This window comes from Hemiscyllium ocellatum, chromosome 5, assembly GCF_020745735.1.
Source record: "Hemiscyllium ocellatum isolate sHemOce1 chromosome 5, sHemOce1.pat.X.cur, whole genome shotgun sequence".
Taxonomy (NCBI): Eukaryota; Metazoa; Chordata; class Chondrichthyes; order Orectolobiformes; family Hemiscylliidae; genus Hemiscyllium; species Hemiscyllium ocellatum.
In genome coordinates, this window is record NC_083405.1 from 115,843,190 (window position 1) to 115,866,868 (window position 23,679).

At 39.9% G+C, this 23,679-nt stretch overlaps 1 protein-coding gene across 2 annotated transcripts in view; it reads left to right on the forward strand.

Moving 5' to 3' along the window:
- The window catches only part of ptprn2 (protein tyrosine phosphatase receptor type N2), a 956,995-nt gene that overhangs the window by 771,079 nt on the left and 162,237 nt on the right, over positions 1–23,679 (forward strand). For both annotated transcript variants that reach the window (XM_060825120.1, XM_060825121.1), the window contains exon 13: positions 13,530–13,748. In XM_060825120.1, coding sequence (XP_060681103.1) covers positions 13,530–13,748 — 219 coding nt within the window. The remainder of the gene's footprint in view (positions 1–13,529; positions 13,749–23,679) is intronic.

The following is a 23,679-nucleotide window of genomic DNA, read 5'->3' on the forward strand; positions in this document are numbered from 1 at the left end:
TCTAATTCCGTTTCAGAAAATGTCATCAAACTTTTCTAAAATTAGTCACCCTTAATCACGCACTGCCAAATACCAATGGAAATTGTGTTTTTGTCACCACTATTTCCCTCCTCTCTCCCAACTCCTCAGGCCTCAGGTTAAAACTGCAAATCAAGGCTAAATTACGTCATTGGAGTTCAATCTCCATATTTAAAGAGGAACCTGCTGCCTTTGGACAGAAGGTTCTTCTCACCTACAACGTAAAATTACAGTCTGTTAGATTGCAGTGAGAAGGAAGTGCGTAAGTCCCCCACTCTATTCTAGCTGCCCGTTCACTTTCTCCCTGCCCCCCAGTCTGGTTTCCATCTGCTAAGGACAGTTATAACTGAGTTCAATAATTCTGTCAATGGCAGGCATTTGTCTCACTGTACAATTCAGTGAAGCTCCTGAAATGTATTTCGATCATGTAATGTCACACTGTTGGAGCTCTGTGAAGACCAGAGCAGGAGGAGGCCTTTATTCATGTCATTCAACCTCCATTGTTTAGGCTTGAAAACAACTTGACCTTTCATCTAAGTAGGGGTGAGTGGCCTGGGAAAATGGAAGGTGGTGCATGCTGGGGGGGTCAAACAGAGATTCACACTGTCAAAGCAGCAAATATGAAGTTAATCAAGATTCTTTGTAACTTTTCTACATGAAGTGCTAATTGTGAGCCTTACATTTTTAGTGGAAGGTGTAGAGGAAGCTCTTGATAGGAATGGTCATCTGCTCATTAATTGCAGTTCAGAGCTCAGTAATGATTTTGCATTTTCCTTTCATAATTTTTCACACAGAGGGTAGTGCATGTATGGAATGAACTGCCAGACGAAGTGGTGGAAGCTGGTACAATTACAACATTTAAAAGGCATCTGGATGAGTATATGAATAACAAGGGATTAAAGGAATATGGATCAAATGCTGGCAAATGGAATAGATTAATTTAGGATATCTGGTCAGCATGGATGAAGGGTCTGTTTCCATGTTGTACAACAATATGACTTGATAAGCAATGGCAATTGAAGGTTTCCAGTGTAGGAACGGAACAGATAATAGGGAATTCGTCAATGGTCTTGATAAGGCTTTCCTCTTTCACTTTGTTTTTGTCATCTTCTGTAAGGTTGGAACTTGTTTCCACATGTGGAAGGAATTCACCAATGAGGTTTTACATCACATGACTTTAATTAATAATGAGAATTAAAATTAAGCTTGTCAAGACTCCGGGAGTCTGGAAAACAAAGAGCTGCAGATGCTGGAGATCTGAAACAAAACAGAAATTGCTGCAAAAACTCAGTAGGTCTAACATTGTCTGTGGAGAGAGAAATAAAGTTAATGTTTTGGGTCCAATGACCCTTCTTTAGAACTGAAGTGCAGGAGTACTGGAGAATAGGAGAAATATGCTGCATATTGCTGTCATATATAAATATATTGTTTTCTCAGTCAAATTAATCCTGGTTAAATGAGCAAAGAATTTATGGAAATTGTCTTTGGTAATCATCAGTAGCAGGAAAATCGCACCTCCACCTTTTCCTCCAAGGTTGGGTGAGGTGCTATAAAGAGAAGTAAAAGGTGTTCTATTAATTGCTCAGGCACTTTTCATTGTTGTTCTAGATCCTACAGTCTCTGCTGGGGCAGAGCTTGCTGAACTGGTCGGTCTGATAGCAAGTGCATTAACAATTCTGTCCTTTGCACTTGTCACAGTGAGTACTAATATAGCACTCAATCACAGTGATAGTAATTAGGAGTGGAGTAAGTCATTCATCGCATCTACCATTCAATAAGATCACAGCAGATCTAGCTGTGGCCTTACTCCACTTCCCTGCCTATTACCCCATAGCCCTTAACTCCCATGTCAATCAAAATCCTTTCTAATTCTGTCACAAATGACCCAACCTCCACTGAACTCTGTGGAAGGAGATTCCACAGACTACTGATCTGCTCAGAAAGGAAATTCTTTCTCATCTTCATCTTAAATTGAAGGCATTTACTTTTGATCTGTGCCCCCTACTATTGTCAAGCCCCTTCGGGATCGTTTCAATAAGATCGCTAAATTCCAAAGATCACGGGTCTCATCTGCTCAGCCATTACTTCTAACCGTACCTCCTTCATTCCAGGAGCCAGCCTTGTGAACCTTCTCTGAACTGCCACCAAAGCAAGTATGTCCTTCCTTAATAAGGAGATGAAAACTGTTCTCAATACTAGAGGTGTGATTCCATCAATGCCCTGTCAAGCTTTAGTGAGTCTTTTCAACTTTAATACTCCATCCCCTTTCCACTTAAGGACAACATTCCATTGGCCTTCCTAATTATGTACTGTGCCTGCTTGCTGACCTTTCTGTGATTCTGTGATTGTGCTAGGCATCTGAACGGGCATATGAATAGGAAGGGTTTAGAGGAATATAGACCAAGTGCTGGCAAATGGGACTAGGTTTATTTAGGATATCTGCTTGACATGGACGAGTTGGACCGAATGGTCTGTTTCCCTGCTGTACAAATTCATGACTCTATATGCCTTTGTCAACTTATTGCACAATATCGCTTTGAAAGTGAAGATTGAAGCAAAAGATTTATTTTCCCTTTTGCTTCCATGAGTGACCCAAGTATAAAATCTCCCAGTTGGTCCACGGGAGCGTTTTTACTCTTTCGTCAGCTCAGCAGCTAATACTTAGTTATTCTTGGTGCAAATATCTTCATCAGCAACATATCAAGCCCCTGACAGACAGGGCGGACAACTTATAGATAAAAATCAAATGCTGGCATCATCACTCAAAAAGTGCTTTCAAGGTGATTATTATTGGTTCAGTGGTGCAAGCTCTCCTTTATTTTGTTTGATTTCAATCAGAGCTCCCAAATTATCTCAATAGTGAGGGCTCTGACTTCTGCCACAAATAAAGATTTATTTAGCTCAGTAAAGCAAGTGAGGCTAAAACAGGTGAAGGAAAAAATCAAATTGAAATTGGCAATGGTGTTATCAGGGTAGAAATTGTTCCAAGTGGTATTCAATCTTTGGGCACCAGGTCATGTTTAAGGACGGGAGGGCTAATTTTAGGCAAGGTTACTCCAGGAGTAGCCGCTCGGCCAGTTCTGAGGACAGGTTGTCGATCCAAAATGTCAACTCTGATTTCTCTTCACAGATGCTACCAGACCTGCTGAACTTTTCCATCAATTTCTGTTTTTTTTGTGGCATTTAGCAACGTTGCAGCACTCAGACTGCTAGCCAAAAGAGGCATAAGGTGGCTCGATGTTTGAGTTGAGGCCTACGGCCTGTTCTAGGATCCCTGTTGTCAATCTGGACAAGAAAAAGAAAGAACCAGTCACTTGTAGCAAACAGTTAAACTATTCTCCATGGTCATTCAAGAGAAATTTACGCCATTTTAATCAGGATAGGATAAATATGAGAATGGAATTAATTATAAATAGGGACTAAATTAATTTTGAGAAGGAATAACACTATCAGAAATGCACATTGTAAAAACAGCAGTGGGTTGAGAAGGAATGTGGGATGTATGATGCACTTTTGCTGGTAACTCCAATCTCAACCCTCCTAACTCATCTGATTTACTTCCCACAGATGGCTCCCATTTGTTTCAAGTCACAGCTATTCAAGAATGCATGTGTCAGTACTTTAGCATATAATTTAGGTTAACTTCAAGAGTGTGGTGCTGGAAAAGCACAGCCAGCCAGGCAACATCTGAGGAACAAGAGAGTAGATGTTTCGAGCATATGTTCTTCATCAGGAATGGTGCACCTCAGATGCTGCCTGACCTGCTGCCTGACTCTGATCTCCAGCATCTGCAGCCTTCACTTTATCCTAATCTAACTGCTGACTAACTCATGGCTTGCATGTTTCTACTCTTTTACTCTGCACCACACATGCTACTATAATGTGGCATTTCCTAAAATGAGCATGACTTCTAAAAGCACCATTCTTTCAATGAATTTTAGGAGATATGTGAGTTGGCTAATTTGCTTTCCTTTTCTGACCAATAATCTGAGATGCAGATTCTAAAACATGATTTCTCTGGTAATTCTTCCCCACAAATTACTGTCCAAATTTCCCACCTTGTCTTATCTCCAGAATTAATTGATTCCAAATTGGGGAACAGTTATATAAATGACTATTACCCTCTGATACCTCGGCCAGCTAGCCATTACTCACGTCTAACAGTGACTGCTAGCAGGCTACTTAATAGGAAACAATATTATGGCTAATCCCAAATCCATCTTTCACTATGCTCTGCACTTACAGAAGACAATCAGATTGTTGTCAGCCAACAATGCCTCAGTGTAGAGCACTTTCGCCACTGAGTTGGAAGATTATGTCTTCAGATCCTAGTCCAGAAGCATTGGTATAAAATCTAGCCTGGCATGTCAGTGCGGATCCAAAAGAGCACTGCACTGTTGGTAGTGCAGTATTTCGGATGGTTTTGAATGGATACGCTAAGGCTGTCCCATGTGGATAAAGGATCCCTGACATTATTTCAAACAGTTGGAAAGTTCTCCCTGTTACCTTAGACAATATCGATCCCTTGACCAACTCATAAAATCATGGTGTTGTCACACTGCTGTTGCTGTGTGCACATTGGCTGCTGTGTTACTTCCATCACCAAGAAAGATCATGGTCTACTGTTTCACTGCAGGCTCCTCATCCTGATGCCAGGCTGGTTTCCAGCTACTTCAGAAATACAGGAGCTGCTGTCAAATGAACTCCCGTTGAAACCATTATTGACGAGGTGGGCATTTAAATGGCTGTCTCCATATTCATTCATGGGATGTGGGCATCGCTGGCTAGGCCAGCATTTATTGCCCATTCCAGAGGGCAGTTAAGAGTCAGCCACATTGCTGTGGGTCTGGATTCACATGTAGGCCAGACCAGGTGAGGATAGCAGTTTCTTTCCCTAAAGGACATTAGTGACACAGATGGGTTTTTCCTACAATCGATAATAGGTTCAGGGTCATCATTAGACTCTTAATTCCAAATTTTTATTGAACTCAAATTCTACCATCTACCGTCACGGGAGTTGAACCCAGTTCCACAGAACGTTATCTGGAGATTAACAATGCACCGATAATAACATAAGGGAAATGCCTCCCCCAGTTGCCTCTGAGAACCCCATCCACATGAAGATGATGGAGAGGTTCCGAGGTTTGGAAGCTGAAATAAGGCCTTCCTGCACTGCTGTGAGAGATGGTAGCTGCCAATGTAAGTAGGGACACCCGACATTGTCAAGGGTGAATCTGTGATTAAAAAGTAAGGTCTGCAGATGCTGGAGATCAGAGCTGAAAATGTGTTGCTGGTTAAAGCACAGCAGGTTAGGCAGCATCCAAGGAAGGGTGAATCTGTGACCTTCTGCTAATCATGACACCGAGGAGATAGTGGAGTAGTGAGGAGACAGGATTCTTTTGCAACCCCCCACCTTCAGTGTGCCACCAAGAGGGTGTGCCATCCATCAGCAGGGTTTCCAGTTTCACTGGGCAATAAGGGCATGCAGCATGCAGACTGGGCAATTCCAGTTGGCCTGTAAAGTTGCTCATTGCATTCAGGCAAGTAACAGTCATCACCCTGGCATTCAGGTTGGCATCAGGAAATTGCAGGCCTTTCGTTCTCTGTACTTGTCTCTGCAGTCCTTCAACAACCCAGCTCCATATTTCAAGCATGTATTTGATACTGAAGCCCCTTGGGAAGTTCGGAGTGTGTGAAAGATACGATATAAATGCCACCCTTTCTTTCTATGTCGCATTTAAGAGCCAGAGACCTGACTGATTGCTCCTTTCTAAATTTGTTGCTCCGTGCAATGGCTTCCCAGCACTAAAATTGAAGTTCTTAACCAAAAGGGTGACTTTCTGCTTCACTTTAGGACAGCATTTAATGTTTCCTTTTAACTGAATAAGACGATAAGGTATAGGAGTAGAATTAGGCCATTCAGTCCATCAAGTCTGCTTCGCCATTCAGTCATGGCTAATATATTTCTCAACCCCATTCTCCTGTTTTCTCCCTGTAACCTTTGATCCCCTTATTAATCACAAAGCTATCTATCTCGGTCTTAAATGAACTCAATTACTTGGCCTCCAGAGCCTTCAGTTCCACAGATTCATTATCCTCTGGATGAAGAAATTCTTGCTCATCTCAGTTCGAAAGGGTCATCCCTTCACTCTGAGGTTGTGCCCTTGGGTCATAGTCTCATTAAGTATAATGTTTAACCCTTCCAGGATCATATTAACATTTCTGTAATGTATCTTACCAATCCAATCAAATTTGCTTGGCAGGGGTTTCCCCAAAGCAACTTTCCTCCAATAAATTGTTCCCATTAACTAGAAAGTGAGATGTGAATGAATCTGCAAAATATTCACTTTGATTGTCTATCCATATCAGCAACACAGCCTTTAATTGGCACTTGCGGGAATGTACTGGTAGAATTTTAAACAGACAGACAAGCAGGTCAATACTTTGATAACTTAACAGAATTGTTAATCATTCTGACTCTATGGTAAGAGGGCGGGAGGCATGTTTTCTGACAGCACCAATCAGTAGTCTTCCAGGAAATGTCATGGGTGTTAAGTGGTCAAAAATTGCACCTTTGGACTTAAGATGGACCAAAGCTCTCCACTAAATGTGCATGGCCAGAAGCTTCTACCACAACACTTGGCCTCAAGAAATGCTCAACGGCAATTTTCGCATTCCAAATAACCATCAGCTGACCAAAATTTAGCACAGATAAAGACACTGTTCTGATGCATGCACGTTGACCCACTGGAAGGTATAGCATTTTGCTTTTGCTTTTGCAAATATACAGGAGACTGTCAATGGAATAGGGTAGGAGTGATGGTAGGGAAGGAACAACGAGGCAAGCAGTGTGAGTTGGGATGGGACAGAAAGTGAGGTATCACATTTAAAGGTCAAAGTAACAGTTGGCCTTAATAGAGTGATGTGAGTTTTTGTTTGTGGTGTCCTGTTCACTTTAAATAGAGTAATTTGCCAGGCAATGTAGTGGGATCAAATCTCTAAAACGCACATCGAAGTGCCAACTCTGATCTGCACGTGTTAATCATTTTTAAGTTTGATAATGAAGTATTTAAAATCAGACACACTGCCACAGCTTCTGCTGAGCTTCCTTCAGCTGCCGAAATGAAGATTGTAGTGGGCACCAGATGCACGAGAATTACAGCTGCTACCGTCAAAACACTCCCTGCTGGACGGAGTAAAAGGTTACAAATAGGAGATGTAAAATCAAAACAAGAGTTGGGATTACTAGCCAAGGTCAAAGTTAAAAAAGACAATCCATAGAGAGAGAGAGGGGTGTGTGTGTGTGTGGAACATTACAGTCATTACTGGTGTTTGGAGAAACAGAAAAGATGAAACTGAATTAATTGAGAACTTCAATTGAAAAGCTGATGGTGTGAATCAAACAAACCGCCCGTTCTGGTCAGACTAGCAAAGGCCACAGATCCATCGCTTTCTGAAAGAGGCAGTGGATTAAAGATGGAATAAATACCTCAAAGGGCAGCGAGGGACGTGGTGGTTTGGATTTTGGTTCGAATTGAAGCTGTAGGCCATATTTGCCCCTCTGTTTAAATTGTACCTTGCTGCGGCTGCTATTCGTTCAGCAAATGTGAAGGCTAGTACGGTGTGAAAGAACTCATTCTGTCAGGTCTTCGGGCCTGTCATCTCCAGCTGTCACAGGGCTAAACAATAGGGGAATCACATAAGGAGGGGGATTGAATAGAAAGATAAACTGAAGAGCCCTCCCAAGATTTGTCATCTGCATCTGACACGGCTTCTTCTCCACACACACACACACCGCCCTCCCCCCCCCACCCCCCCACCAAGCCCCCGACAACACTCCTCTCTTTTCCTTTCCTGTTTGCTGCAGCTGTTACCTTATACAATCCTGTCTAATCCTGCCAATAGCTAATTAATATGCCCTGTACTTTTATATTCACCTTTCCACTCAGAGCTGCATTTACTACCATACAAACCTGTATCCCTTTTCTCAGATGTGCTCTCATTCGGTTAGATTCTCCAGTTTTGTCACTCTCAGCTGACATCATGAATGGTGCCAAGAGATAATAAAGGAAAACAATATTGTATAGACTTACATACACACAGCCAGCAACAGAAGAGAAAATGAGCACAGCCCCAAACAGAAATCTCAAGCAGCTTTACAAATGTACGACAAAATTGATATCCATTCATATTCGCACTCATGTAAGGTTTATTAACAGAAATGCTTCTTATCCAATTACTGTCAGCAACATGTGGAAGTATCACCATAGCAACCAGGGGATATGACATGTGGTATAGACAGGGACTTTGGGGCTGGGCAATATAAGGAGGGGTCGGACCACTATTTTGTGGTCAAAAATCCATCACTCTCTCTCACACGGTTGATTCTAAGACGGAGGGGCCACCGAAGAGATTCTTGTGCTTCCTTTTGTTTCTCTCTCTCTACCACCTCCTCTTTCTTGTGAAGTTCAAACCACTGCACACATTCCAGCTGAAGCAAGGCAGCTGCCGATTCCAGTCCTGTGAAAGATGGATGGTAGACGGTTAATATCTGAAGCCAGACCCTGCAAGAAGCAAAGAAGAATGAGGCATTTAGGTCAAGTCTTTCTCCCCTGTTTCATTCTGTTCAAAGGATAGTAACCGAAAATCTTTAAGACGGAAAAGAAAAATAATAGAAATAGAATCAGGTATGTAAACTTGTTACGTCTTACGATCAGATTGACTCGGTTTTTAGTTACTTGACTGTGAGGATCCTATAGTCCTAATTGCTTTGTGTTTTTTGTTTGAAAGATAATTTTCTAACAGCATCAATTTTTTTAAAGATGTGCCAATTCAGCAACAGTAACTTTCTTTGCATTGTCGCTGGTTAGTCTGAATTACCTTGAGTGGGTCCTCCAGGTTTGGAATATCTGGGCTTGTGAGTGCACTTAATGATAGTAGGGCTCTTATTTTCATTAAGTTTGCTTCAGTCATTTGGCACTGGGGGGTTTGGGGGGTGGGGGTCGAGAAAGGTTGAAACTGCATTTCAGAAGGGTCTTAAAAGTAGGTTTGAAAATGTTGACTAAATTTGCAATCTGTTTTGTTCATTGAGAAAGGGGCAAACCTTAGCAGACACACATCACTGATTCCTCTGTAATATTTTCTTTGTTCAGGTGGAGCCAAACAATATCAAAAGTTTAGGTGGTTGGAAAGGAAAATGCAAAAAAACGGCAGACATAGTGTCATTTTTCCAGTTACTGATGATGTGGGCTTGGTGTTAAGGTCACTGAAAGATCACTGTGTCTCTTCATATGAATAGGTCTGTGCCTTTCGTTATGACCTTTCTCAGTGATTTGAATAAGCCAAACCTCCAGAAATCCTTCTGCCCTTTGTCTTTTTGATTTCTGTAATCCTTTATACTCTCACTCAAGAGAATAAATGTCTTGAAATCCCTTGTCTTGGTAGATTTTATTTTGTTCATGAAAAGGTAAAACTATTAAATCCCACTCAGTTCAGATTGATAAATTGGTACCTCGTTCTTTTTGTACACAAAAGCGAAAACTTACTCTGAAAATGAAGCTGAACACTGAGTGATCTCCAGTTAATGCGCTTGTGTGATACATACCGTGGTAACGTCTAAAAGTTTCTTTTTTGGGAGAGATAAATAACAGAGGTGATCAATAGAAGAAAAAAATAAAAGAAAATTAACTTCACAGATTTCTGTATATTATGGCATCCCACCGCAGCTGTCAATTCAATATAAATTTATATTGAAAGAGATGGTTCAAATATTAACTGGTCTATCTTTCTGGCTGCAATGAATGACAAATTTGCAAGTACAATTTTCAGTGATATGGAGGGACAATGGTTTTCAGGGGCACAAAGACTTTTTTCTCTCCTGCAGTTTTAAATGACAATGCCTCATGTTTTAGTAATATCTTTTTGAAAGGATTTCGTAATGTCAAGTGTTAATACATGATTATTTCTGCTTGATTGAATGTATTTAATATTTTTCCCCCTTTTTAAAGAACAGCGCACAAAAGTTTAAATATTGATGGGGAAGGGGAGGGAGTTAAAACGCTTTGGGGCTTTCCTTTTGGATTGTTTGCTTCATCCTGGAGTAGAATTACAGCACTACCACGGCTGTAATTTATTAATTCATTGAAACCTACAGAGCAGTGACAAAAAGTTTACACAAATCCAAGGAGCACGTCATGCTCACCCTCTGCCTCTCTCAAGATGGAGCTGGGACCCTGGATTTTGTAAAAGTGTTCTGAAGGGCTCTGAGACTGGAATCAAATATCTGCACAGAAGTAGGTGGAGAGCTTTCATACTCTGAAAACAGTAAAATAATCTAAACTTGCAGAATTAGTACATTTAACTTGTGACCTCTTGGGCTGCTGTGGGCCTTGTGCAGATTGTTGTTATTTTTGCTATAAAGAGGAATAATTCCATATCTTCTGTCTGCCTGAGGATGGGATTTTACCTATAGGTTGGACTGTGGGCCTAAGGTAGTAAATAAATTAACCTTTAATCTTGGAACTGTACTTGAAAGCACCTGGGCTGGTTCAACATAGGATCAGGAGTAGGCCATTCAGTTTTGTGAACCTGAGCCGCCATTCGTTTAGGCGCATGCTGATCAACTTCATTTAGCCATATCCATTGCTACCCTTACCCAACACAAACCTCTGGATCTCAGTCCTGAAAGCTCCAACGATGTCAGCTTCCAACACTGATCCGAGGTGGAGAATTCCCGATTTCTAGTCCCTTTTGTGCAAGGAAGAGTTTCCTCACTTCCTTCGATGGTGTATAACTCTTAATTTTAATGTTGCATTTTCTTCACTCCGGACTCCCCCTTTTTAGAGGAAATATATTCCCTACTCCATCTGCTAAATTATTTTTGGACACAATTGAATCCCTTTCACATTTTAAAAAACAATTTGGTTTCTGCTCTAGTTCCTTAAAATATTCATCAAAACTGGAGCGCTAGCAGTGCTAACCTCCTGCTATTTCCTTTGTTTTGTGGTGGAGTATGGAATTGTAAAAAAAAAATCATGCTAGAGATCAAATCCCTGAATCTTTTTTTTAAATTTTGTTCACTAAATTTAAAAATCTAATTCATAGACAATTCAGATTCCAACTCGAGGGATGAAAAGCAGCAGTGAACCTTGAACAACATTAAACAATAATTTTTTTAAGTGCCCAGTAAAATATCTTTCTGTACAATTTTCAATCAAAGAAAACACTTAAAGAAAAGCTGTCAATCTTGAATTGGAATTGAAAAAGTCTCGGGCAAGATGGACAGATATAATAGTGAGATCCTGAAATACAATGGATGTGGTCAAATTATTGGCTTACTCTTAACTCAGACTTTTCAGCATCCAAGGTTAAATCTCTGATTCAATGTGGAAAGTGATCGCACCAGTTTTAATTTTCTTGGTGATATAATTCTGCAAGTCACAAAAGGAAAGAGATGGGAATTCTCATGAGTTTCAAACATAATTATTCATGTAAATCAATTGTTTATAAGAATTCAAAGTATGTTGTAATTTAAGTACAAAAAAAGCACACAAATCTCTATTGTTATTTTCTTTCAACAAAGAATGAAGTGCTGAAAAATCAGTCCTGTCTGTATTAATCTCCATGAAGCTCCATCAGGAGGTGAAGACTGGTTGTAAACAGCATTTTATAGTCTACTACATCTTTCCTACAATAGTGTCCAACTGAACTCCAAATTGTGCACTATCCATAAAATATCTTTAAACTCTTACCATCAAACACTTGTACATATTACTACATAATAGAAAAGTAGGAAATAAAACACCTATCTTGATTTACATTAAGTGAAGTGATTTTGTGGCATCTAGACCGAGATCAAATCTTTTATTCAATGCTGTTTTCAAATGTTGAAGGGTAAACTGACTGAATTGAGTCTGTCGCTAAAATACATAAGAACCCCTCTTCATCACTTCTTATACAATGCACTGACATTCTTTAATCACAGAACATCACCAACCACTCAGGAGCTGAATCAGGTCTTTAAAAGGGAAGCAGAATATGCTGTTAATGAGAGAAAAATCAACAGACCCCCACATGATGTTTAATGTGGGATTGCAGTCCCTCATTCCCGTTCATCCAAGTAGATGTCATTTGTTTAAAATAAGGTTCTTAATTTTTTTTAAATTTAAACTACTTGACATTTTATTCTTTTAGTGTGTGTTCAGTAAGAATATCTAATTAAGCCCATGCTGTAGCTTGATACAAAATCATTTGAAACTGCTGCAAAAAGAGATTCTCTCCATACCCACTACTCAGAAATCCTAATAATGTAAGTATTCAGCATTACTGAGAGTGATGTGAAGGCTGCTCAAAAGGAAAGATTGGCAATGCCAATTCAGGCCTTTTATTGCACAACTTTGACTGTTCCAGATGCATGTAAAGTCAACCAGGCAAATCTATTAATGGACAGAAATCATTCAAAATTTCATTAAATTTCTTTTCTCATTTTAGTCATCCAGATTAGAAGACACAGTTACCTCTTTCCTCACAAAGATACAAGAAAAAAGCTTTGGGGCAGAAAGTATAAAGTGTGTTTTAGTTTTTTTTTCCTTCAGAGACAGCTGAGCTTTGTAAGTCACTCAGTGAATGGCCAAGAACAAAGATTTTGTGTTTTTCTAATATATAAATGGTGGAATAACACTCGGGAAGTAGGATTTCGAACACAGATACATTTTTTTTTAAAAATGCAATTCTGCATGGCTTAGCACCGGGCTGCTGTCAATCCACTTCCCGGGGGTCACGATGCTTCACAATCCTTCTCTGTGGTGCATAGTCAAAGCAGGAAGATCTTGGAGCTTTTATTTAGTTTGAGCTCCCCATTAACTTGTGCCTCAGCAGCAGCTAATCCAGCGGACTGAAGACAAGAGGGCTAATTAGGGACAAACTCTGACTGTCGAGCCGACTGATAATTGCTCAGTGGCCTTTGTAGTGTAAAAGGACTGAAATGGACTGGGCTTGAACCAGCTTTCTATACATTGCTTACAAGCGTAAATTAGACGTTGGCTGCTTGAATGCTGAGCAGAAAATTACTGACAGAATAGTGGAGATAATGAATAGGTTGGCTAAGTATTCAGGAGTTAAATTAAAAATTCCATTTGTAACCAAGTGAAAATAGGTACCAGCAAAAGTGCTAATTGTTCCCCATCTTCCAGCTTTAAATTAATTTCTCTTAGCAATTGCAAAGAAGGGCTGCAAAAATAAAGCTTGCCCCTATTGATGTGCTCTCTTATTTTTCATCTGCAGTTGTTGTTTTTTACTAAATTGTTACTAATATCCCTAATAATGAAGGCTGACGTGGATGAATTGCGGTACAGTCTCGCAGTGGGTATGGACAAACAAAAATGAAAGAAACCAATGCAATGATTGTTTACAGGGAAAAATATTACACCCGCAAAATTAATTGTAACACTATCTTCTCTTATTTTCTCCTCCCCACTTTTTCTCCCCCCCGCCACCCCTTTAACCACCTTCAGAAGAGTAAACTGCTGGCTTTCCCCCAACGTGCCAATGAAGAGGACTCGACCAAATTTATTATCTTAACAATAATCTCCATCGTCTGCATCATTGGGGTCCTTGTTGCATCGGGAGTCATCTACTGCCTCAGGCATAGCTCTCATCAGAAACTGAAGGCAAAGCTGGGCACACTGGGACATGATGCCACCGCTGGTTCCGATGCCACGAATGCCTACCAGGTAATAATTATCCAGGGTTGGAAAGCTATTCAGAACCTATGTATGTATTTGAACCCACCAAATAAATCGGAGGCATAATAATTATTTCCTTGTCATTCCAGCATTTATTGTACTTCCAGGCATTATTTTGTAATGGAGCATAATTTATAGTTTGGTTCAGTCTAGCCTCCATTCCTTTCAGATGTGTCTGTGATTGCAGATGACTTATTAAAAAAAACAAGACTGAATAACACTGACAATCCATCATCTTTTTACTAGCTCCCCCTCTGTTGTCAATGGTGAAATCCAATTTACTTTTCTGAAGGGCACATCTAATGAGAAGACAAAATAGTATTAATTCAACAGAAGGAAACTTATAAAATAATAATAACGCTTTAGTCTCAGTGTATCATTTAGTTTTTATTTAGGCCATTGCTGTTTGAGCGTTTGAGTGCTAAGATCAGACCTATGATGCTGGACTGAAGGAAGGTAGGACAGGGAGCTCCCCTGAATGTCAGTTTGGCTCCTTTATAGTACATTGCAATTCCTGGCTCTTTCTTGATTAGTAAGATGAGTTTATTATTAGTACGGGGGATGATAGATTACTGAAAGAAGACAGGAGAATGGGCTTGAGATCAGCCATGATCTAGCAATGGAGTATACTCAATGGGCCAAACAGCCTAATGTTTCTCCTATATCTTTTGGCCTTTCTAAGCCAGGTCACAAGCCAAGTGGTCATTAGTCATTCTGACAGAATTAGAGACACCATGGACAATTATTCCTCTGATTGAAAATTTTCAGATCAGGATGACATGCTGTGGAAATTAGGTTTTGCTACAGGGATACGTGTCTGCTTAACTTTATATGAACCTCACTGGTATCCAAAAATGCTTCCACATACTCCAACGATTTATGTTTCTGACTGAGGATTAGAGTTGAACATTTGTGAATATGTCTCATCAGCAAAAGGAGTGATTTGGAGCCAGAGGTGAACCAGCAGTGCTTCCTCTGAATGATAGGTTCTGCCCACAAACCCAAGGAACTTCCAACAGAACAAAGAGTTACTAATCTCCCAGATAAGAATTTGCACTTCTGTTCTGTCTGATGTACTGAATGATAAGCAAAGACTACACTTTTCAAACCACTCTGTGGCAGTCTGAGTAGTCAGTGCTGGGAATTTCTTCGGGATGCTGAAAAAAGCTACATATGTATATAACATATATTTTTAAAAAGCAACACTACCATTCAAATGTGGACAGTACACTAAAAGCCATCAGTGATAACAAGTACATTTGTTAACACTTAACTCAGAATAAATCTAAAAGATGCAAGACCATAAATTCAGCACTAAAACTCACCAGTGGAATTTCTGTATTTAATGGTAAAGAGCTTAATTTGTGATAGTTTAATTTGCCTCATCTTCCTGTTCAACTCGGTGCATGAGAGCTGGCTACTAGCTTATGTGCATGAGAAGAGCCAGAGGCCTCTTATTGTATTGGATATGAAAATATTTTAATGTTCATTAATCTCGTTATTTCTCATAATACCACAGATCACCAGGAATTTCAATTTAGTTATAATCTAGAGTCACCAATTTATCATTCAAATTGGAAACTACCAGAGGCTGTCCAATGCATAGATGGTAGGCAGTCTGTTCTTTAAATATATTAGCTTTATTTGTCAGGTGGACCTAATATAATAACAATCCAAAGTGATAAACTGAAAAAAAGAACACTTGAACAGGAGATCTATATGGTTGAATGTTCCAATAACAATTTCTCAGACAGGATCCTGGAGATGCTTTGAGTGGAGCTGATAATTTGATTTGAAAAAACAGAGTTGACATTAATAATCAAGCAATTATTCTATACATTAGGTGTGAGAAAGCTCCATGCTGCAAATACAGCTGCAATTAAAAATAAATGACAAGCAGAATATTTTACTGTTGCTGCTCCCATTTGGTCTCATTGACAATCATGGGGGTAATATCAGAATAACCCTTGGCTTTACCTTCAGAGTAAACAGTTAACTGCTAAAATTTGTGCCAGTGCTCATTAAGCAGTGTCTGAGTTATTAGCAAAAACATTGAGAGAAATTACAAGAGCAACAATGGCAAGACAAAGTCAATTGGGTTAAAATTTGTATTTGTAATATTGCTGAGACTGTTTCAAGGGGATATGTTGAATGTGGAGATGATGTTGGAGTCTGATTTCAAAATTATTTAAACACATCCAACACATTCGACCTCTGATTATTACGTGTGAAAGTTCCACTATATGACAGTCCTCAGTAAATGCATTGGTAATTAAACATTTTTTTCTCAGTGCTGGGTTTGTTTAAGTTTCTGCCTGTGACCTTTTTGCCTTTCCTCCTGAGGGCCCAGCAGTTAAGTCCATATTGATTTTATAATGAGCTCAAGTTGAGTTAATAAGGAAGCAGATCTTATATTTATTGGGTAAATGACAGCTATAGGTGAATAGAGATGACTGAATGTAGGACCAGGCGCATGGGGCTATAGGAGAAGAGGGCTCGGAAGGAAGGAAGATGCACATGAAGCAATAAGCAGAGTTTCTTAGCACATATCACGCCTGTCACTACTGTCATTAGATAGTGATTACCAATATGATGACACACCAAGAATTGATGTTCAGTGGCATTCAACAATATTTAACTGCTTGACCTGAAGTATTGCTTATTCAAATACCTTGTTTCATAAATTGAGATCATTTCTTCATCTTTTATCCCAAAACTTTTCTGTTCACTGAGTGGCTAAATGTACTGCCTAATAGGATACTAAGCCAAACATTTGAGACTGGATTTTAAGCCCAACAACCCACCAAATCTGACACTTTCAGTTGGGCACCACAAAAGTTATCGGTATGTGGTTAGATGACCACTTTCCTACCAACTCCTGACGTACTACCCATACCATGATGCATAATCAGCTGCCTGTCCTTAGACCTTTTGAGGCCCTTAGCTATCCAATTAAATGGAAATTAGGGACTTCAGTTCACCTCCACTGCCATAATACATTGGCAGGTGGAAGACTGATTTTAGAACAAAGTTGGTAAAAGGGAGGGAAGGCAGGGGGTATACCTCCGTCAGAGAGTATTCTTGTGTAAGTAGGAATACTGCTATGAAAATCATGCCCCCTTTCCCACTTTGGCCTCCAAGACCCAATCCTCTCACTCCCCTTCCCAGAGTGTCAAATCCTTTCCCCGTCAAGGAACCCGGGTTCACCATGTGTGACAAATATGACTCTTCGTCATGGCCTTCATTGCAGTCCCAGCAGTGCCCACTACCCTCTCCTGGTGCTGTTGGGACTGAAGGAGCTGTGATAGATCTCTCTGGGCTGTGATCTACAGTCTTCATTGGGTTGGCTGCCCTCCGAAGGATGTAGTTGGGGTGATACAATGGGCTGGGTAATGGATGCATTCCCATTCCTGATAGTTATCTAACAAATCCTGCAGGAGCTGTAGATGTTGGAGAAGGCCAAGACTGCATGCAGCTGAACAGTCTGTGGTATTGACTGTCAATGTTCAAGTTGAAGAAATTACCACTTAAACGTGGTGCTGAAGGGCTGTTGAACTGTACCCAGCAAGTGTCAGGAACTCGAGAAGCGGGGAAAGTATAAAAATGAGAAATACTTAATGCCAAGTTAGTCTTTAACATCAAAATTCCTTGTTGTACTTCGTTATTAAAATGAGCATTGATTTATATTAGTGAGTTGGAACCCTGCATTAAGTATCATTCAGTTGCATTAAATCCTAAATAATAATTGCATTAACTATTGGATTTGTGATTAGATTAAAACAGCAATCTCTCCTACTTTGTGTCATCGCCATATCAAATGCAGTTTCGAAGGAGGACAGCACTCAGTGTTAATGGCTTTCAAAAGGTTTTGTTTGAGCCAATTTGTCATATTTCATTCATGGATGGGAAAATGATTAAGAAGGGGAGGCGTACCCTCTCATAAGGAACTTTTTGTGATAGTTCAGTTGATAAATGGAATGGAACTGAGCCTCTGAAGATTCCAGATCTCTCAAGCTCGTCTGAACCAAGCAGTGGAAATTAACCTGGACAAAGAAAGCGAATATTCAATGGGGCAGCAGACCATAACACTTCTGGGCTAGTGATGGGAAAGGTCAACTAGGATCCTCAATCTCAATATCTATTCAGTAACCCCTGCTGGAAAGTATGTGTTTGTGGACGCGCCTAGGCTCAGTTGTTATATATCCCATGGTTGCGTAGACAACTAGCATTCAATATCTGATACAAATATGAACAATGGGCACCTTACGGGAGGCTCCCACAGCAGACAGAGAAGCCTAAACCACGAATAACTGAATCGCTGCGGGAGAAAGTGGCAGAGAAAAAATTGGGGTATTTCAAACACCAAAAATCATGGTATGTTTAGTAAATTAAAACCGTGTTTGCTGGCTCATCATGCGTTACAACTGGAGTGAGATATGTTGGAAAGTCTGAATTGAATTGAATTCAATTTGTTGTCACGTGTACCGAGACACAGTGAAATGCATTGTCTTGCGAGCAATACAGGCAGATCACATAGTTAAGTAGCATAGATAAATGAATGATAGGCTAACAGTGGCAAAAACAAAAGCACAGGTACAGGTGAATGGTAAGAGTTTGTGAGTCCATTCTGTATTCTAACAACAGTAGGGTAGAAACTGTTTCAAAACCTGCTGGTGTGTGTGCTCAGGCTACTATACCTTCTCCCCGGTGGTAGAGAGTGTAGAAAAACATTGCTGGGGGGGAATGGATCTTTGAGGATGCAGGCGGCCTTTCCTTGACAGCAGGCCTGGTAGACGGATTCCATAGATGGGAGGATGGCCTTTGCCAAGTTCACCACTCTCTGTAACTGTCTCAGATCTTGAATGGTACAGTTGCCATACCAGGTAGTGCTGGCAATAAATCAAGGGGTAGGCAAATAGATGTAATGTGAGGCAGTGTCAGTGTCACACTGGACTGGCCTGCAAATAGGTCTGCAGGTCGTCATTATTTTTCATCTTCACATATGTGGTTTCAAATAGGTAGGCATAGAATGCACATTGAGGGAAGACAATTTTATTAGCATCATTTGCAGAATTTTAACAAAAAAATCAACACATAATGTGACATGTCTGAAACTTGGAGCCAGAGCTTCTGGCCCTGAGGTAGGGTCACTACCACTGTGCAGAGAAAGTGAGGACTGCAGATGCTGGAGATCAGAGCTGACAAATGTGTTGCTGGATGTGTTTGGATGCTGCCTGACCTGCTGTGCTTTTCCAGCAACACATTTTTCAGCACTATCACTGTGCTACAAGAGTCCTAACATCATTTATAACATGGGTATTAATTGCAGAATAAGTGAGGCATGCTTTAACTGGTGAAAATATTATCATTAAATTGTTGAAATCAAAGAAATTAAAAGCAAAGAGCTTCCCATTTTCCTGCTTCTTATTCCCTCAAAGGATTATGACTCTGTGGAATTTACAGCTACAGAGCGCTGTGGATCCCGGGACACCTCAGGGAGGAGATGGATTTTTAATTAGTAATGGTTTATAAGGTTGCAGAGAGTGGGCAGAATGTGGAGTCAGGACCAGATGAGATCGACCCTTGATTGTATTAAATGGTGGAACAGGCTCAAGGAGTTGAATTGTCTAATCCTGCTCCTAGTTCTTATGTTTTATTTTGTCCATGCTTCTTTTTTCTTCAACAGCAGTAGAAAATCAACCTTGCTGCTTCTTTGTTCTCCTGACAGTCCCTTTCATTCTTCTTCTGCATATGAATATTTATTTTATTTTCCTGATTGTATACGAACAGCATCCTTTATCACCATCAGTACGTTGAAAGGAAATTTGCCAGGCTAAGGGGACCAGGTGTCAGAGTGGAACTGGGTATGTTGTTCTTGCTAGCATGGACACAGTGGGCCACATGGCCTCCTTTTATGCTGCAACCATTCTATCAGGCTATGAATTTCACATACCAACAAATCACTATCTGATTAAATTTCTTCCACCTCATTCCCTAGACTTAGCAATGATTTAAAATGATGCTTTCTGATCACTAATTTCATGACCATGGAAAATAATCTTTACGGACCAAACCACCAATATCCTACATTATATAAAGTAAAATGCTGTCAGTGTTCCCTTAGTCTTTTTAAGAATTACTTATAATCTTTGTAGCCACCACGTTGGATGTTAGACCTGGGCTCATGGATCTCAGTACACAGAAATACATGAAAGCATCATCGCTCATAAATATCTTTGATTTAATCACTAACATATAGTGATTTACTCATACAAGACTTGAGTATTGCTGAAAGTAAGAAATGCATTTTGTAGATACTTCATTTTGCACTCATCCTGATATTCACATGACAGTAATGTAAAGGGGAACACTATTTTTATATTGTACGAGAAGAGTAAGATAATTTGTTGGCAGTGGACTTTGATAATTAGACATGTAACCATGGAGAATGCACCAACTGGATGGCAGTTAACTTCTAATCTCCATTTAAGGTTAAACCTGGCAGACTAACTCTGATAGGTCAATGCATTGCCCTGAGGAATGAACCAGAGAATAGCCATTGTCTGTTTTATTGGGTTAAAACAGGTGCAGTGTATGTATATGTCTTTTCACTCTACAAAGAAATGAACTTTATGTATTTATATGTGTAGCAGCCAGTGTACATGTGTTCCACACAGTGAGCCTTACTCTTAATCTTTAGTTGATTGTGAGCAAATCACTTAGCACACTCATGATTATTTAACAAATTATGTCCAAACACGCAATCATATATAATGAACTTTTAGTTTTGCAAGTGTGGGCTGTTTGAGTACGGTCAGAGAAATGTTAAAAATAGGAGTGAGATAGACCCTACTGCCAGATCAGAGGTGATCCTTTAGCTCAGCAGTAGATTCCTGTTATCTCCACATTTTTGTTGACATCATTCGTCTTTAGAAATTTGTTTCTTTCTTAAACATATTGGGTGGCTTGACCTCCAGAGCCTTCACCTTTGAGTGAAGTCATTTCTCCTCATCTCAGTCTGAAATGGTCTACTCCACATTCTGAGACCATGACCCCCTGTTCTGTACGTCCCAACAAGGAAAAGTATCTTCCTTTTTCCAGTCTGTACAACCCTGTCAGAATTTTATATCTCAAAGAGATCTCCTCTCATTCTTCTCCCCATTCAGAACCTTGCTTGTTAGACATCCCAAAGGGACATACTGGGCCAGTCTTTGGGATCTGCAGCCTATGTACCTGAAACCACATTGGCACCCCACATCATATACCATATTACTCATTTACAATGGGCAGAGCTTCCTTTTGGCTTGACTGAAGCATCCTGTAAGTGGAAAATGCCACGCATGTTGCTGTTGCTTAGTAACTATGTGAAACAGCTGACTTCATCATTGCTCAAATCTTTTGAGACACCTTTCTGTATTATGGTAATCTGAGGTAGACTGGACAAAATGTGTTTCTTTCAGCAATACTACTGCATGGATTACGTCATAAACAACCTAGACCTTTCTTGATATCTTCAACTACCCAGTAGTCAAACTCCATCTGATGATCACTTGATGTTGAATCTTCAGAGATCTCTGTCCATTGGAACAGGGTAGTGGAAATGTGGATGCTGTATAGTAAAATCATAATAAAATATATTTGAATAACCTGAAAATTGGTTGTGGCAATTGCCAGGCCTTCCCGTTGGCAGAATAAGATCCGGCAGAAGATTGTTTGTGATAAAACAAAGTGCTGGACTAACAACTTCGGATTTCTGAACTTTCGCGTGCGTGTCATATCGATGTGCCAACCGGAGTGAAGTTGAGCCATGATGGAGTGCGAAATCAAGGGCAAGCCTGCCATGATGGACCGATCTCAGACAAGGTCAAAGCATCATTTTCCGCACAGTAGGCGGTGAGGCTACAGCAGTTACAGATAATTGGCTGCAAGATGCTCTCACCCACATCCTCGATGAGCTTGCACCAGCAGTCATTTCCATCCTGAATGAAAACATTTTTTTCAATCTTTACCAGATCACTCTTCAGAACTAAAGATGATATGTGTAGTGGGTGAAAGTGAAGTGAGGAATGTGAGCCCAAACATTTGTAGGCATTTTGAGTTACATAAGGGCTTCCTGTGTTATCTCAAAGCTCCGTTCAATGCAAGTTCAACTGCGATTTGATTTCCCATAACCTATTTTGTATAAACTCTTACATTTTTATTCCACTGTTGCTTTCATAGTTCTCACAGGTACATCAAAATGATTGGTTCTGTCAGGTATGTGTCTATTCCTTGTTTACTTCCTTTAATTCTAATCCTCTAGATCCTTTTATAAGCATGAAGTTTCTACCTGTTTCTTCTGACTTTACTGTTCATGATTTTAAAAACAAATGAATCTCCTCTTACCCTTCTCTCCACAGAAAATAATCTCAATTTCTCCAATCTGCTGTCATAATTGAAGTTTCTTATCCCTTGAAACATTGTCATAAACCTCTTCTGCCCTTCCTCCCATGCATGCCTAATATATGCTGCCAGAACTGTACACCGTACTCAAGATGAGGTCTAACTAGTACCTTATAAAGGTTCTGCATAATCTCCTTGTTCCTTTCCTCTATACCCCTATTAACAAAGCCTAGGATACTGAATGTTTTGTTTTAATTGTTTTCTTCCATGAGATGAGTATCTGGATGGCAAGTCTGACAGATATTGCCCTAGTTGCCTTGAGCTGAAAGCCTTCACTGGGCCATTTTCAATGGGCAGCAAAGAGTCAGTCACATTATTGTGGGTCTGGAGTCAGAGGAAGGCCACACCAGACTGGTACTCTATGTTTCTGCTTATGAAACCCATCTTAATAGCCTTCTTTTGTATAGCTTTACTTATGAACATTTACATTCACTGGAAATTATGTACCCCAACCCCCTCGCTGTTCATCTTACTTTTCAATATCTCTTATTCCACACTTCTCCTCCCATTTCTTGACATTAGACTGTATCTGCTTCCAGTCTGCCCATTCCACTAACCTGTCTATAGCAGCCCAACGTTGCCCATTACATCAAGAAATTTCGAACTGTTTTCCAGTTTGTGAAACAGCCAAGGATACCTTATCAGTTTTGGTTTCCTGATTGTCAACCAATTCACTTCCCGTATTGTTGCTCCTTTTATACCAGTTTCGTGAAATATTCTAACAAGTCTGTTGCTTGATGATTTTTCTATTATCTTTTGGAAGTTCACATACACTGCATTTGTTTTGTTCCTATTATATAACACATTGCCACTTTATCACAAATCACTTCAATTTGTTATAATTTGTTTTTAGTAAATCAAAAAATGTCTTATCTAACTAGAAATCAGTGAAACTCATATTTTGTGGTCTGAATAGAACAAATCAAGGGACTAGAATTTCTCAGTGTTCAATTAAATTGTAAAGACAATACTTCATATCTCTTGTTGTGTTTCAAACTTCCAACAGCCAAAATTAAATATATATATCCATACAATATCATGGAGCATAAAGGTATATCCTTCCAAAATTATGTGAGGACCTGAAGTAAGTTGGATCTACCTCACAATGGTGATAGTGAGCTGCCTTGCACACAATCATTCTTGTTGGCTCTGGATCAACTGCTATTGGGATTGGGCTACCTATTTACTTGGAGAATGTAGACTTTCCAACTGACCCTCATTTCCAACGTGACACTGTCACTCGAAGAACAGCCACACATTTTCAATTACACCTATTCTGAACACAGTTTACAAGCATTTTCTGTATTAAACAAGATAAGGAATGGTTTGTGGTATATTAAACAGTGTGTGTCCTTTGGCAATCAGATGACTCATCACTCACAAAACTTTGATTAGTTTGGAAGGCCTGGGGATTAGCAAGTAGCTCACTCGGGCTCACGGTTATGGATCTTAGTTATGAAAAGACAATCGAGAGTCC